Raw genomic sequence first — 14,154 nt, 5'->3', positions numbered from 1 at the left:
TCTTATGTCTTTAGCAACCTTGTAAAACAAAGTTAATATGTTTTGGTTTTATCGTTTAGTTGTTATTTTTATTTTAGATAACCCAATTACGATGCCCATACCTTTCCATCATCCTAGAGTTGTCAGGTTTCATTATCTACTTAGTTATGAATTATCGCATTGATTTGCTTGATGTTAGCGCCACTGGTTAATAAATAGTTTTCATGTCTTTATCGTAGCTGTCACAATCAAGGAGCAAAAAACTCAAAGAACTAATATGTATACTTATTAATTGTTTTCACGAATCTCGAAATAATCGAGCGGCCCAGCATAGTACCGGATGATCGCGGTGTCATACCAAAAGAGCATGATATGAACCGTTCCCTCTACGACTGGTCCTTTGGTCATAGTCAATTAACATACTATGACGAGAGATTTAATCGACAGACCACGCCCGCAATGATAGCCTAAAGGCTCCTTACAAGAGTGTCTAATTGTAGCAAGTCGGTCGGCCAATTCCTTACTTCAGCAGGTGCAATTGCCTTCTGACCGGTCACTACAGGCGACCGAATTAAAACGTGTTAACTAGTGAGTTACTGTCATATTCAAATTCAAATTGCAATATATAATTAGTATAAGATCAGGACAATTAATCGCATTGAGAGTGGTTTTCATAACTGTTCCCTCCTTTCTGTAACTGTACAAATACATCTCTATAAATAAAAGGTGAAAAGACGAATGAATGAGCTTTTTCCCAAGTTTCTCTACAAGAATTTGCCTAGTTACTCCCTCTTTCCACCTCTTTTCCTCCTCCCGACTTTAACTCTCAACACTTGTTCACAAATCACAAATTAGGATTCAACAAGTGGCTATTATAATTAAAAAAAAATTCAAATTATTGTAGTCATCATAGTTAACCAGATCTGATGGCAAAATTTCTGTAGAGAAAACAGAAGAAATATAATTTTCCTTGAAAAGATTTATGGTACAACACCTTAACGTCCAACTAAATTGATTAAATTTGCATCCAACAAAATTAATTCAGTGAACAAACGTAGGCCCAACAAGATCCGCAAATGGAATTCGAAATTTATGAATGCATTCACTTGTGCGGAACGAGAGTAAAAGTTGAGTCAAGACCACCAAACCCCACTCAGTGAAGAAAGAACACTTCGCACCAGTACACGGGCAAGCAATAATTTCTCCTCGGTGAACCACAAACATCCTCTAATTCAAACGAACATCTTTCTTATCGTCAAAACACCCACCTTTCTTCTGCCTCCCCCGCTGCGATAGCCATCAAAATGCTCCGCCGGCGTCTTATACTCTTCCTCCTCCCAGTCTCAGCCCTCTCATTAAACACCACATGTCCCTACGAAATCCCCTACGCCGCCCGGATGATTCCATCAGTTTGCTACGCCAATTCCACCTCCTACCCATCCGCCACCAGCTGCTGCTGGTACGTCTTCGCCGCCTACATCTACGCCGCCATTCGCTACTCCAACCTCACCGGCGCAGCCTTCCTGCCCCCTTCAACCGCCTCCTCCTGCTCCTCCAGTTTCTCCTCCTACCTCCTCCGTGAAGGCCTCGCTGGCCCCTCTCTTCTCGCCAGCTCCTCCTGCAACCTCGACGGCGACCCCGTCCGCCTCGCCGCCGGCAACCGCCCCTGCCAATTTCCCACCGTCTCCCTCATCCGATCCTCCACAGATCTCTCCCCCGCCGACATGCTCTGTTCCTCCCCTCCCCTCAATCCCGACTCCCACCCACTCCTCTGTTCTCAATGTCAGACTGCCGTCATCAACTCGACTTTCTCTCTCCTCAACGTCACCAACAGCGAGCAGATCGTCCCCTGCGGCATGGCCACCACCATCGCTATCTGGTCACCTCACAATCCCTCTCTCCCCCGTTTCCGGTCTTTCGCATTCTGTATGCTCCAGATCCTCCAAAACATTGGCAACTTAGGCACCGGTAACATCCTTCCTTCCCCTCCTGCACCTCCTCCTCCTCCTCATCCAATAACCTCGTCTAGCATCTCCGGCTCCCGACACGCCAAAATCGTCGCCGGATCCTCTGCCGCTGGCGTTACCTTCTTCATCTTCATCGTCGCGTTCCTATTTCTCCTTTTCCGGAGAAAAAACAAAACTTTTGATGGGGAACTCGCCGCTCCCAGCGAAATCATCTCCCCTGTTCTACCCAGAGAGGGTCTGTACATATTCACCAAGGCGGAGCTGCAGCAAGCGACTAATGGGTACGATGACCGGCTCCTCCTTGGAAAGGGTGGCGCCGGAAAGGTTTACTTAGGTAAGCTCCCTTCCGGCCAGCAGGTGGCAATTAAACGCATCTACCGCGAGAAAAAGCTCTGCGAATTCTACCGCGAGGTCGAGGTGCTCGCCATGCTCCGGCACCGGTACCTCACGACTCTCGTGGGATACTACCAAGGGGAGCGCTACGAACATGCGCTAGTATACGAGTACCTGGCCGGCGGCAACCTCGCCGGAGCTCTGGCCAATGGAATCGGACTAACTTGGCGGCAGCGCCTCCGTATAGCGGTGGAGGTAGCCGAGGGGCTCGTCTATCTCCACATGTTTCCAGAGGGCGCGGTGGTTCACCGCGACGTGAAGCCGACCAATATATTATTAACGGAAGGCGGCGCCGTTGCAAAGCTGTCGGATTTCGGTGTGTCGAAGATGTTGCCGCAGGAGGGGAGCCATGTGTCGACGGAAGTGAAGGGGACGATGGGGTATATGGATCCGGAGAGCTTCTCCGTAGGCCATGTATCGGAGGCCGCCGATGTGTACAGCTTCGGCGTCGTGCTTCTGGAGCTCGTCACCGGGCTGAATGCTATTGTCCACACGCCGTCTGGTGGTGCGGAGTCCATCGTTCATGCTTCTCGCGATGCGGATGCGGACGGAGATGTGGAGTCGATCGTCGATCAACGGTTTGGTTCGTCGTGGGATCAGACGACGGTGAGGGCGGCGTTCGAGCTCGCTCGGCGCTGCGTGAGGCAGTACAAGAAGGATCGGCCGGCGATGGGGGAAGTGCTGGGCGAACTCAGAGGTTTGCTTGCTGACCTCGATGCGAGGGGAGGTGATGGAAGCATCGTGGAGTGCTTGTCGGCAGACAAGTCGCCGACTGGTCTTTCGGGGACGACGACTTCGGAGGAGCCGGTGTGGGTGTCGGAGGGGAGTACGGATCAGGACAAGGTATATAATTAAAGAAAAAACAAAGGGAGATCAGGGGCTTTAGATGCCAAATTATTAGGGAGGAAGGGATGAGATGATTATTTTTTGTTTTTAAAATTAATTTTGGTTTATTGATGGCTAAAATAGTTGTGATGATGGAGAAGTGTATGTCAATATTAAATTTGAATTTTTTTTTGGAAATTTACATGCATGGCAACTACTTATAATGGATTTACCAGTATGGTACATAAATTCTATTTTTTATATTTAATATCACATTAAATAATAGCACTTTTTAACTATGTGAAAGTGATGTATATATTTTTTATGAATAAATTAGATAATGTAAAAATTGAGTGATATCTATGTGAAGCTTTCGAATAAATTTCTTTTGACCCGTATAATTCGTGACCTCTTATAGTATAGTAAAGAACTTGAGAAAGAAGTTAGAAATAGGAGGGGAATTTTTAAAAGAAATATCATAAAAGTTTTTTTTTTTTGGATTTAGAATTGAGCTTCCTCTCCTTCCAATTTCTTTTTATTTATATTTTATGGAATCTATGAACCCGAGCAAAGGTCTAAAGAGTAAAATATAGAACAATGTTGTAAACCATATAGTATGATGTCAGAGCAGACTCGTTGTCAACAAGACTGTCATGTTGGTTGTCATACTTTTAATAAATGATAGTATATATGCTGACATAGTGGAGTTATCTTCCTTTTGCCTCGAATAATTGTCTGTTAAACTTGGTGGCGTAGCTAGGTGATTGTCGACGAGTTTGGTGGGAAGGTCCAACCAACTAATAAGAGTTTAAAATAAGAACTCGAACAATGTGAGTGAATTTGATTTGAAGAGCTCGCTTAAAGATTAATACTGGATAAACTCGTTCTGAGGAACACACAGGAATGCTGACATGCTTTGGAGGTACTCGTGAGATCCTTCTAGGCGACAAGGAAATCTGTAGCTTGCTAGTTCCAAAGGTAAAACTAATAAGTACAATTGATTATCATAGCCCAACACAAAGTGTGTTGCTGGTGAGTTTGATCCATTATACTCATGAGACTTGTTTAGTGCTTGGGCTTTTATGTTGCTAAAAGAAACTCATTTTTTGATTAGTTTTCTGATTCTCATAGCTTTTTGACATGGTATTGTGAGTAGGATGAGAGAATGAGAAATAAGAAAGTAACATTTGTTCATGGTTTGAGGAAGGAGATGATTACACTAGGCATCATGCCCTATTAGGTCTATTCGGAGACATGTTTATTCATATTCAATCGAAATGGTGTTTTTCACGACCAATAAGCTTTGCAATCTATGCCTTGAAGAGTAGTTGCAAGAGTTTACCATTGAGCTCGAATTTTCCTTCCTCTAAAGGCTTGGAAGCTTCGCCTATAAGGTGTAGTCGCAAGCACTCTTGGGAAATTATAGATTGTTCCTCATTTAGATGCCTTCGCTTTTTAAGTGATGGAAGAAACTAATTTCATGATTATGACTCATAGATGTTTTAGAAAAATTCCTATTTACCAAGTTAGCCCGGGGCACAAGCACATGTTGTTATAAGAGACATGACTTATCTTAGCCATCAGGAGATATAAATACTCTTTAGAAGTGGTGGAGTAGAATGTGAAAAGTTCAAAACTTACCTGTTATAGAGGATGTGTTAGTGTTAAGTTATGAAAATTGTCAGAGAATGACTGGTATGTTAGTGCTAAGTTATGAAAATTGTCAGAGAATGACTATCAAATCATCCAAAATGAGTACTAACGCTCGTTGCATTTATCAATACATTGTCACCTTGTCCTAAATAAAAAATGATAATGTTAGTAACAGCGGAATTAATTTTAGTAATTATAAGAAGAGGTTTCTTTTATGTTAACTCCCAGTGTGATATTTAATACACACCAATTCTTATGGAACTTTTGTGAGTCGTAGGCTTCGTTCTTGTTCTTCATCCCTTTGCTTTCAAGAATTTATTGTTAATTTTATCCTTCTTTGATGGGAAAGATTTCTAAAGAAGAGTTGGATATCCCAGAAGAACTATTGAAAGTGATTGTCTACTGAAGGCCGAAGAGAGGGAAGTGTTCTAAGGGCTCACACAATTCGAAAGGAAAGGATGGCAATGCAGAGAGCCCAAGGCCAAAAAAGTGAAATGGTTCCCAAAAATCCCTGGGGAGTGCTACAACCCTAAACGTGGGCTTAGAAATTGATCTGAATGAAATGACTAGAAGAAATGTTAGTGTTGTGAGTTATGGATCCTATGCATGGGTAACCAACAGTTTTAGTTATAAAATTTGTTGTTGCATCACTGATTTCCGATTCTTCACACTCCCAAAACTAAATTCTTGGCGACTTTGTGTTGGTTCTTTCCATCATTTTAGGTTTTTTTTTTTTTGGTTTTGCGCTTCTACTGGTATTCTTTGGTCAAATGGCCTCATAGTTTTGTCTCATTGGTGTAACGCCCCAAGAGTTCTCCCACATAGGAGTGTCCTAGCATGAGCACACTTAACAATGGAGTTTCTATTGAAGTTTCACTATTACACCAAAAGACGGTCATATGTTTAAGAGTTTGACTTCAATCTACTTAAGGGGTTTCACAATATTCCCAATGTAAGTACCTGACATCCTCATTATTATTTTATTCCTAGAATCAGCAACCAGGAAAATAATAATCTAGAGGTGACTTCTACAGATTCAAGAGGTAAGGCATTACACTTAAAATTGTCACTTTCCAACACAAGCTATATCACAAACCTTCTTGCTAGACTTCCTATCATTAATTAACATAATCCCTTATCACGATCTTAAATATAAATCAATTTAATAAATGTAAAAGATGCCACTTTACGTATGCATGAAAGGGTGTATTTTTGATGTGATATGAAAGGTTTGAGTAGTATAAATGTAAAATTGTTCATCTTGCACTCTATTCTTTTTGTTTCTCTCTTGTTACCCCCTTCCGTATGCTCTATCCCTCGAGGGGTGCTCTAAAGGAAAATTCAGAAGCGGTTTTACAAGGCTTGAGCACTACATGATGGATGATGAAAATGCATGACAAAGTTATAATAGAATGAAGATTGTTGCTTGATGCATTCGATCTATGAGCTGAAGTTTCATATGAGATCATGTGTATGTCCATTGACCATCTTGTGTCATAAATTTATACATGAAATTGTGCATTTTATTTTTAGAAATAAAATGATAATAATTTTTTTTTTATATGATGCTAAACAGTTAGTGATATCTACACTTGAAACTAAAAGGCAAAGAGCTAAACAATGTAGCATTAACACTGTGTGCCATAGTGTTGTATCAATGTTACAGCACTGTACCTAGTGCAACATGTGCTGACAACTCAATCAGATTGTTATTGAACTTACAATTAAAATTTTAGAAGAGGAGTTATGGACGGGTAAGAAATGGCTTTAAGAGTGTGTATAAGTGTGTTATGTGGAGAGACTTGATGTTGTATTAAGTGGAGTGAGTGTTAGTGTGAGTGTGCGCCACATAGCCTAAAAGAGTGTATAAGAGTGCAAGGAAGTGAAGGATAGAAAGCAGAACTTGGGAAGGACTTCACCGAGGTGATTTTGAGATTGTGATCAAGGGAGTTGGGTACATTTTTTGCTATTTCTATTCTTATATATATATATATTATTATACATTTATGTATGTTTATTTGATGTTAAAAGGTTTGTTAATGCTTTGTTAAAAAGCATGCTAGACTAATTGTTTGGTCTTTGGATTTGTGATTTATTGAGCAAATTTTCATCAAGTTAAGAGTTTTAGGCGCTTAAAATTCGCAATTACTTCTTTACTTTTCTTACCACCAAATTTAGCTTGTGTAATGACTATACATGTGTCTAAACTAAAATGTGATTTTGTGATATCGATAAATTCCAAATGAGCAAAAGGATATGAATAACTATGCTTTGGTAGAAAGACACGTCCACTCAACTATAACAATCAAATAGGGAGATTGTGAATTCAATTATCTTATTTCAAATTACAGAAATTTTGAGATATTAGAATTAAGGTTCTATTTATCGACAAAGACTAGTGCTATGTTTGCTCTCAATTAACAGTAACCTTGTTTTGAGACTCGCAATTTATGAAATTTGTTTTTATCATTTGCAAATTGAGAAACTTTATTTCATTTGAATTTTTACTATTAAAAATTTTTCGTAAAAAATTTTAAATTTTCTTTTAATTAAATAGAAATTTGTTTTTTTGTGAATTAGTAATAAGTTTTCTCAACTAGAGTTCGCTTAGATTCTCATGGGAATGACCTTGAAGTCCAATCACTTATATTATTTTTTACAACATGTACACTTATGCATAATTCATGTCACAAAATAATGAAATTAGCTATCCTAGATTACACACAAAAATCTTTTAATCTTGTCTCCCCTCCTTCCAAGAGAACAATAATTCTAATTATTGTACAATGCTATAAAGATCTAACAACTTTGAATTCCCTTCATCACTTATCTCTAGGATTGTATTAGTTTGTTTACCTTTAATGACCACATTGATCTTTTTATACCTCTCTTTTATTACTTTCAATTCATAACATATTTTCTCTCAAGAAATGATTATTTTTGAAACCTTCTAATAACCTTTGTAACCTTCCCATTTTTCATCGTTTGTTGCCTTATGACTTTGTTGGTGTTGCTCTAAACGAGTGAACTAACATTATTAACTCTATCCACTACATAATAAATTTAAGGAAAAAAAAACTCCATCCACTTCACAAACCTTGTGTTGCCAAAAATAAGATTAATATTGATGGTAGAGGTTGTATAAAGATTAATATTGATGGCAGCTTTAAGAATCATGATGCAGATTGTGGTGGTGTTTTCAGGTAATGCTTTCGCAAATGTTTAGCTTGGTTTGTGGCTCCTATTTTTCTTGTTTCTCCTTCAGGTGCTGAAACTGAAGCTGTTATTACAGCCTTATATATTGCTAAATGTTGTAATTGGAAGTGTACTCAAGAGGAGATGGATGCTCTTTTGTTGTGGAAGTTATGCACTTTAAAGCTGGAGTATCCAGGGATTATACAGCTGCAAATGAAGAAAATTTTTGAGTTTACATTGGATTTACAAGTTTTTTGGTCTCATATTCTAAGAGAGGGTAATAAACCAACTAATTGGTTGGCTCGTTTAGGTTGTTCTTTGCAAAATATTATTATGTCCAATTCCCTACCTTTTTATTTGTCCACTCATTTACAGGGTGATAGAATTAATTTACTTGTTTTTAGATTTGTTCCTTCTATTTTTTTATTTGTGGTGTGAGTTGTAATTCTGGGTGAAGGATCCTTGGGTTATTCTGGTGTGAGTTTTAATTCTCAGTAAAGGGGGACATCCGACCTGTTGAACATTTTTGAATAGTAGCAATAAATTTTCCTACGTCGTTCCTTAGAAAAAAAAATGTCTTGTCAAATAAGAAGTCTAGCAAAGCCTCAAATTTTAGTGTGTTGTTTCAACTCATCAATCACATTCAAGGAACGACGAATGTGTGATTTATATTTCATACTAAACAATAGCGGAAATTATTTCAACTAGCAAGACCTCGTGATTTATCAATTTGTGGGCTTCTTATGTAAAAAACATTAAGTTTCTTCAATGCAACCCATTTCTCTTGTAATGTGAGATTATTTGTAGTTAAAGCAGTCAAATTTCCCTAAATCAACTCTACTTCTCTCCAGCAATAAAAATATTTTCAATAAATACTTCTTTTTATATAATTTTTAATAAAGAAAATTTATAATTTAATATTTTTTTTTTGTACTGGAATGTGAATATTTAAGGAATATTTATATAATCTATAACTTATGTAAACATAATAATAAAAATAATAATTATCACAAGGTTTGTTGGGCTCTGACTAAGGGTTTGTTTGGCGCAGCTGTTGATTATTTATAATCTACTGATAAGCAGATTATTCTGATAATCTAATAATCTTCAGATTATCAAAATAAGTTAGTTTGTTGTTTGGGGGAGCTTATTTAGAATAACTTATTGATAGCTGTTGCTGGATAAATGATCATTCTGCTCCTGTTTGGTGAAACTGTTTGTAACAGAATTGTATGTAATCATTTAATTTTCTTATAACTATTAACTTATTAGCTAATAAATTTTGATTAATCAATTATTAATTACATACATGAAGAATTTCTTTAAAATTTATTAAATAACTTAAAATTTTGTTATATTTTTATTATTTAATCGAATATTAAGTAATTACATACAAATTTATCTAATATAATTAAATTGATGATATACAAATTAATTATAGATTCTTAAATTAATTATAATTAAAATTTTGATATAATTAATTATAGATTCTTAAAATTATGATATACATTAAATTTATCTATTAAGAGAATAGATATTTAAAATTTTGGATACATCCGTAGAATAGATATTTTTATTTTATTCCCAAACCCTCGCTTCCTGTCACTCTCGGTTTCGCCCAAAACGATCGCCTTCGTGAACGAACCTTCGCGATAGTCGCCATTAGAGAGCTAGCTGGGAAGGCAACGACGGGATCGCGGTTTACAGCGACTACCGCAACTACCGTCTCTCTCCGATCCACCTTCGTGATCGACGGGATTCGCGATAGTCGTCATTCTTCCTCTTCGCTTGGTGAGAGGGCCACCTAGGAGACGAAGGAATCAGCTAGGGCGAGAGCAAGGTCGAAGGGGCACCAGAGGAATTTCTCACGCTAACGCGGGAAGCAGACGCAGGTCGCAATTTCTTCCCCGCTTTGTCTTTTATTAAAACAATCTTGTAAGTGCGTCCGATGGTAGTAATAATTTTCCCCAAACGTATTTTCAAACACCTCTACTGCATTTTCATATCGCCATCTCACCCCAATAAGCTGCCCCAAACGGGCCCTTAAGTAGCTCTTGAGATTATTTGGGCTATTTCGGGCAACAACAACGCAACAGAAAATTATTTAATAATATATCACGTCTTCTAAATTATAAACTATGATTTAGCTTTTAAAATAATTGTAAAAAAAAGCCGTGATTCTCCTTATCTAGTGAGCCAACGAACTCTAATAAATGGCCATATATCGGAACATCTATTTTGGGAAGATTGACTGACACATATATCCAACTTAGTTCTTATATATTTACATATCTAATATCTAAACTTTAATTTTTATATGTATCATATCTTGCTCTTAAAAAATTGATAAAATAATGATTTTCTCATATGATATAAAAGATTTGGGTGGTATAAATGTAAAAAATAAAATTTAGTTATGAGATCTACAAAACCATAAGAATTGGGTGGTATGTTTTTAAATGAACTTTTCTTTCTCGCTTTACCATCCACCGCTCTTTTTATAAAGGATGAAGACGTGATCAAATATCGCGATTTATAATATTCCTAGAAGTTGTTAAGCGAGTCATTGTCTCTTAACGAGCTCCATGAGAGGAAAAATTTTTCGATACGTTATTCGCACGGAGAGCACCGTGACAGCTAGAAATATCATGTTGTAACAGCTATGAAATATCATGTTGTACATTAAGAATCTTGCTTCCAAAAAACTTATGTTTAATAATATCATAATATATATTAAAAATCTTGCTCCTAGGGCGTTACAGTCCAATTTCAAGTGGAACTCGGCTTGTTTATTTCAATCTGATCTCGATTCGAGCCAAAACTAGAATCAATTTTCAAACAATTAATGATCTTCGAGCTCAATTCACTAAATTCACAGTCATAAGTGGTTCATTTAAATTTGAGCCAAAATTCGAATCAATCTTCTAGCGATTAACGATCTTTGAGCTAAATTCACAGCCCTAAATATGGGAGAGTTGTTTTTTGTCATAGTGGTAGAACTAAGAGGGGCTGAGGAGGAAATCGTCCCCCAAGATTTTAAATAATTATGTAATCTCAAGTTATACATTCAAAATGTTGCCCTATTGAAACTAATTGTTCCCCTAGATTTTTAATAACTTATGTTTAATAATAATTACATTTTTTAATTTAATAACTTTTTTATATATATATAATTCAATTGGTAATAATTTTAGGTGTGGATTTGAAATATTTCTTGCTTGAAAATTTTTAAAGATATTTATAACTTTTAATATGGATATTAATTCCCAATTTTATCCAACAAATACAAGTATATAATAAATTCAATATTTCAAAATATATTTTTTAATTTCAAACAACTAATAAACAAATAAACAAACCATAAGCAGATTTGAAACATCACAGACTTTTTCCTCGGCTCACTCGGAATTCTTCATTTTACTTTCAACCATTGTATTATGCTATAAATTCAAACATGGCACAATATTTGAACAATCATGAATTTTAGGCATTGCTTATATAAAAGTTGGTTGCCAAGAATATTCACCATCCGTAAGTGATTTGCCCTTCATTAACTCATTGTCTAAACACTTCTATCAATATATATATGCATATAGATAGAGTGAGAGAGAGAATTTCCTACAATCAGTTCCAGCCAAAACAAATAAACTACATTAAATGCTCCATTGCAAAAAGTTCACACTTCCCACCAAACCAAACAAAAACTATTTTCACTTAACTCCAAGCAATAAATGAACATATCCTTACCTTACAATCTTCAAAATAATGACCCATAATAAAGTCATTTTAACAAACTACACACCAAAATGATAAAGACTTGCCATTTATTTGAAGTCTTAATAAAAATATCAAAATCAGTACCTTACCCCCACAAAAGAAAGGAAAAAGGATAACAACATCACTTCATCCCCCACATCTTTACAAAACCAACTAAGATCTCACAGACTGAGAATAAAAATCATGCTTTGCCAAGAGACAGTGCACTATGGAATGCCCCCATACTGTTCATAATAATGCCATTGTTACCCTCATCCCAAATACATGGAGTCGGCTTTATCAAACCCATGTTGTTCATCACAAAATTGCAAATCTTTTGCCTCACCTGCTCAATCTTTTCCACCAGAATTTCATCTTCAGTTTTACTCAAAACCTTATCGATCCAGTCGCTAACTCGCTTCAGGTGAAACACAACTGCAGCAACTCTACCATTGTCGTTAAAAGAAGTTCCTTGATCATCTTTGCTGTGCTCACCAAATATGAAAAAACCCACACTTATGGCTCCCTCCACAAACTTCAAAAACCAGTTTTGCATTTCATTTCTAAGTGTTTCTGCAAGCTTCAGTGTCTGCTCAACATCTTGTCCTCTGGTCCACAAGTTAGCAGCAGAACCAGTAGTTGAGGCTTTTGTTTGGCTTTTAGCATGAGTTCCAAGAGAAATCCTTTTAGATATGTTTGATTTTGGAAAATCTCCACATGGAATGGCTATTTTTTCGGAGATTTTGTGGCTATCTGTGGTGCTGTTTATAAGATTTAGAACTTCGAGATTGGTTGTCAGTGCTGCTTCAACCCAGAGGGAAGCTGACTTGGTTCTACTGATGGAAGATGAATCGGCAGGCAAATTACAAACGCGACTGGCAACAAGAGGTGCAGCTATTGAAGTCTCTTTCATAACATCATCATAGATGGATAAGAAAGTGTTGATTGTTCGCAGTAGATTTCCATTCTTTGATGTCAAGCAGAGTTCAGAAAACATGCTATATGGGAAAGAGATAAGATGTTGAATTAGACATAGTAGAGAAGGAAAATGGCGAAGAACATTTAAAGAACAAAAGTAAACCTTAAACTTCTGATAATGGATTCTGTAGCCAATGCTTCTTCCAAAGCTTCTGCTGCAGCAATGGCGGCAATGTTTCTCCTTGAAAAGGCTTCCTGTATTTTATGTATCAGTTAAGCACAAAAATTTTATCAGATAACTGAGAAATGTCAAAAACAAGATCATTTCTTGTTGATCTTACCCTGAATGAAAATTTGTTTGTCAGACAGGTTATCTCTCTAAGAATGCAAGAAAAGGTTCTGAGAGACTTGTAAGAGAATTTAAGGCAGAGCCAAGTTTAAACTTTTAATACCTTTCCAAGTCTTTCAAGGTTCTGAGAAACACTATCCAATGGAACGCTTCCGTCGGTCCACTTCCGGTCATAGACAGCACACTTTGGTGGCATAGGCATAGAATTCTCCACTACTGAGGCAACAGTCTTGATACTTTTTCGTCGCTTCTCCTCCGTTAATTCTTCCTCATTATGGGATTTATCCTTAACAGTATCAATTAACTGACATGCTGTGGCAACCTTCAATCATGTAATATATAATCAAGTCAAATAGAAGTTAAGTGAAGTGATCAAACATCACTCATAAAAAATACTAAAACTTAATTCACAACAAAATGGTCATAACTACATTGATAGGTCTAGTTTAATATGAAATGAATCTATAGTTTCATGAGTGAAAGAGTCTTTGATAACTCAACGCAAGCAACATAATTCTCTTTGCTGGTATATGATGAATCAGCTCATTTTGTAGTAATCATATTGCATGTGTCACTAATCCATGATAGTAGAGCACCTCAAAATGGCTTTTACAATTGCATTATTCATGGTTTAACATACTGGCACCACTGTTTCAAATCTTTACACATAAAACCATTTTCTAATTTACAATTGTTGTGAGATATGTACTTCCTGGCATAGAGATGAGACGAAAAAGAACACAAGCAAACACAGATCGTTTACGTGGTTCGATCCAACTGGATCTACGTCCACGGAAGATAATCAATGAAATAGTTCACTAAGGCAAAAGAAATGGAGAATACATAGCTTATACATAGAGATGAGCCCTCATCTTCCTTCTATGACCTCCCTCTCAAGCGACACCTTGATACAAGGCCTCAAGATGCTCTCCTCCTCTCTAACTCTATAGCTATTCTCTCCTCTTTTGTGGTAGCTTAAGATCTCTTCTCCCTTGCTCTCCTAAGCCTCACACCCTCTCTATTTATAGAAGCAAGAGAGTGGTAGGTGGGAGATAGGTGAGCGGTAGGTGAGTGGTAGGTGAACGGTAGGTGAATGGTAGGTGAGATGTGGTAGGTGAG

At 37.1% G+C, this 14,154-nt stretch overlaps 2 protein-coding genes across 2 annotated transcripts in view; one reads left to right on the top strand and one right to left on the bottom strand.

Moving 5' to 3' along the window:
- Positions 1 to 1,042: 1,042 nt before the first annotated feature.
- Positions 1,043 to 3,370, top strand: LOC110032377 (probable receptor-like protein kinase At1g30570). Its single transcript, XM_020735994.1, has one exon. It carries the CDS (start codon positions 1,284 to 1,286, stop codon positions 3,192 to 3,194), a length of 1,911 nt encoding a protein of 636 aa, XP_020591653.1. The 5' UTR covers positions 1,043 to 1,283; the 3' UTR covers positions 3,195 to 3,370.
- An 8,283-nt stretch (positions 3,371 to 11,653) lies between these two features.
- The window catches only part of LOC110032368, a 9,933-nt gene continuing 7,432 nt past the window's right edge, over positions 11,654 to 14,154 (bottom strand). The window contains exons 2-4 of the mRNA XM_020735984.1: positions 13,139 to 13,357; positions 12,850 to 12,941; positions 11,654 to 12,766 (exon numbers count right to left, since the gene is read on the bottom strand). Coding sequence (XP_020591643.1) covers positions 11,971 to 12,766; positions 12,850 to 12,941; positions 13,139 to 13,357 — 1,107 coding nt within the window. The 3' untranslated portion in view covers positions 11,654 to 11,970. The remainder of the gene's footprint in view (positions 12,767 to 12,849; positions 12,942 to 13,138; positions 13,358 to 14,154) is intronic.

Source organism: Phalaenopsis equestris, unplaced genomic scaffold (assembly GCF_001263595.1).
Source record: "Phalaenopsis equestris unplaced genomic scaffold, ASM126359v1 Scaffold000932, whole genome shotgun sequence".
Taxonomy (NCBI): Eukaryota; Viridiplantae; Streptophyta; class Magnoliopsida; order Asparagales; family Orchidaceae; genus Phalaenopsis; species Phalaenopsis equestris.
Note: the sequence above shows the minus strand (reverse complement) of the source record. Positions and strands in the feature narration are given on the sequence as shown.

What these genes read in the sequence shown, in the direction of transcription:
- LOC110032377 (XM_020735994.1), top strand. Translation starts at nt 1,284, where the DNA reads ATGCTCCGCCGGCGTCTTATACTCTTCCTCCTCCCAGTCTCAGCCCTC.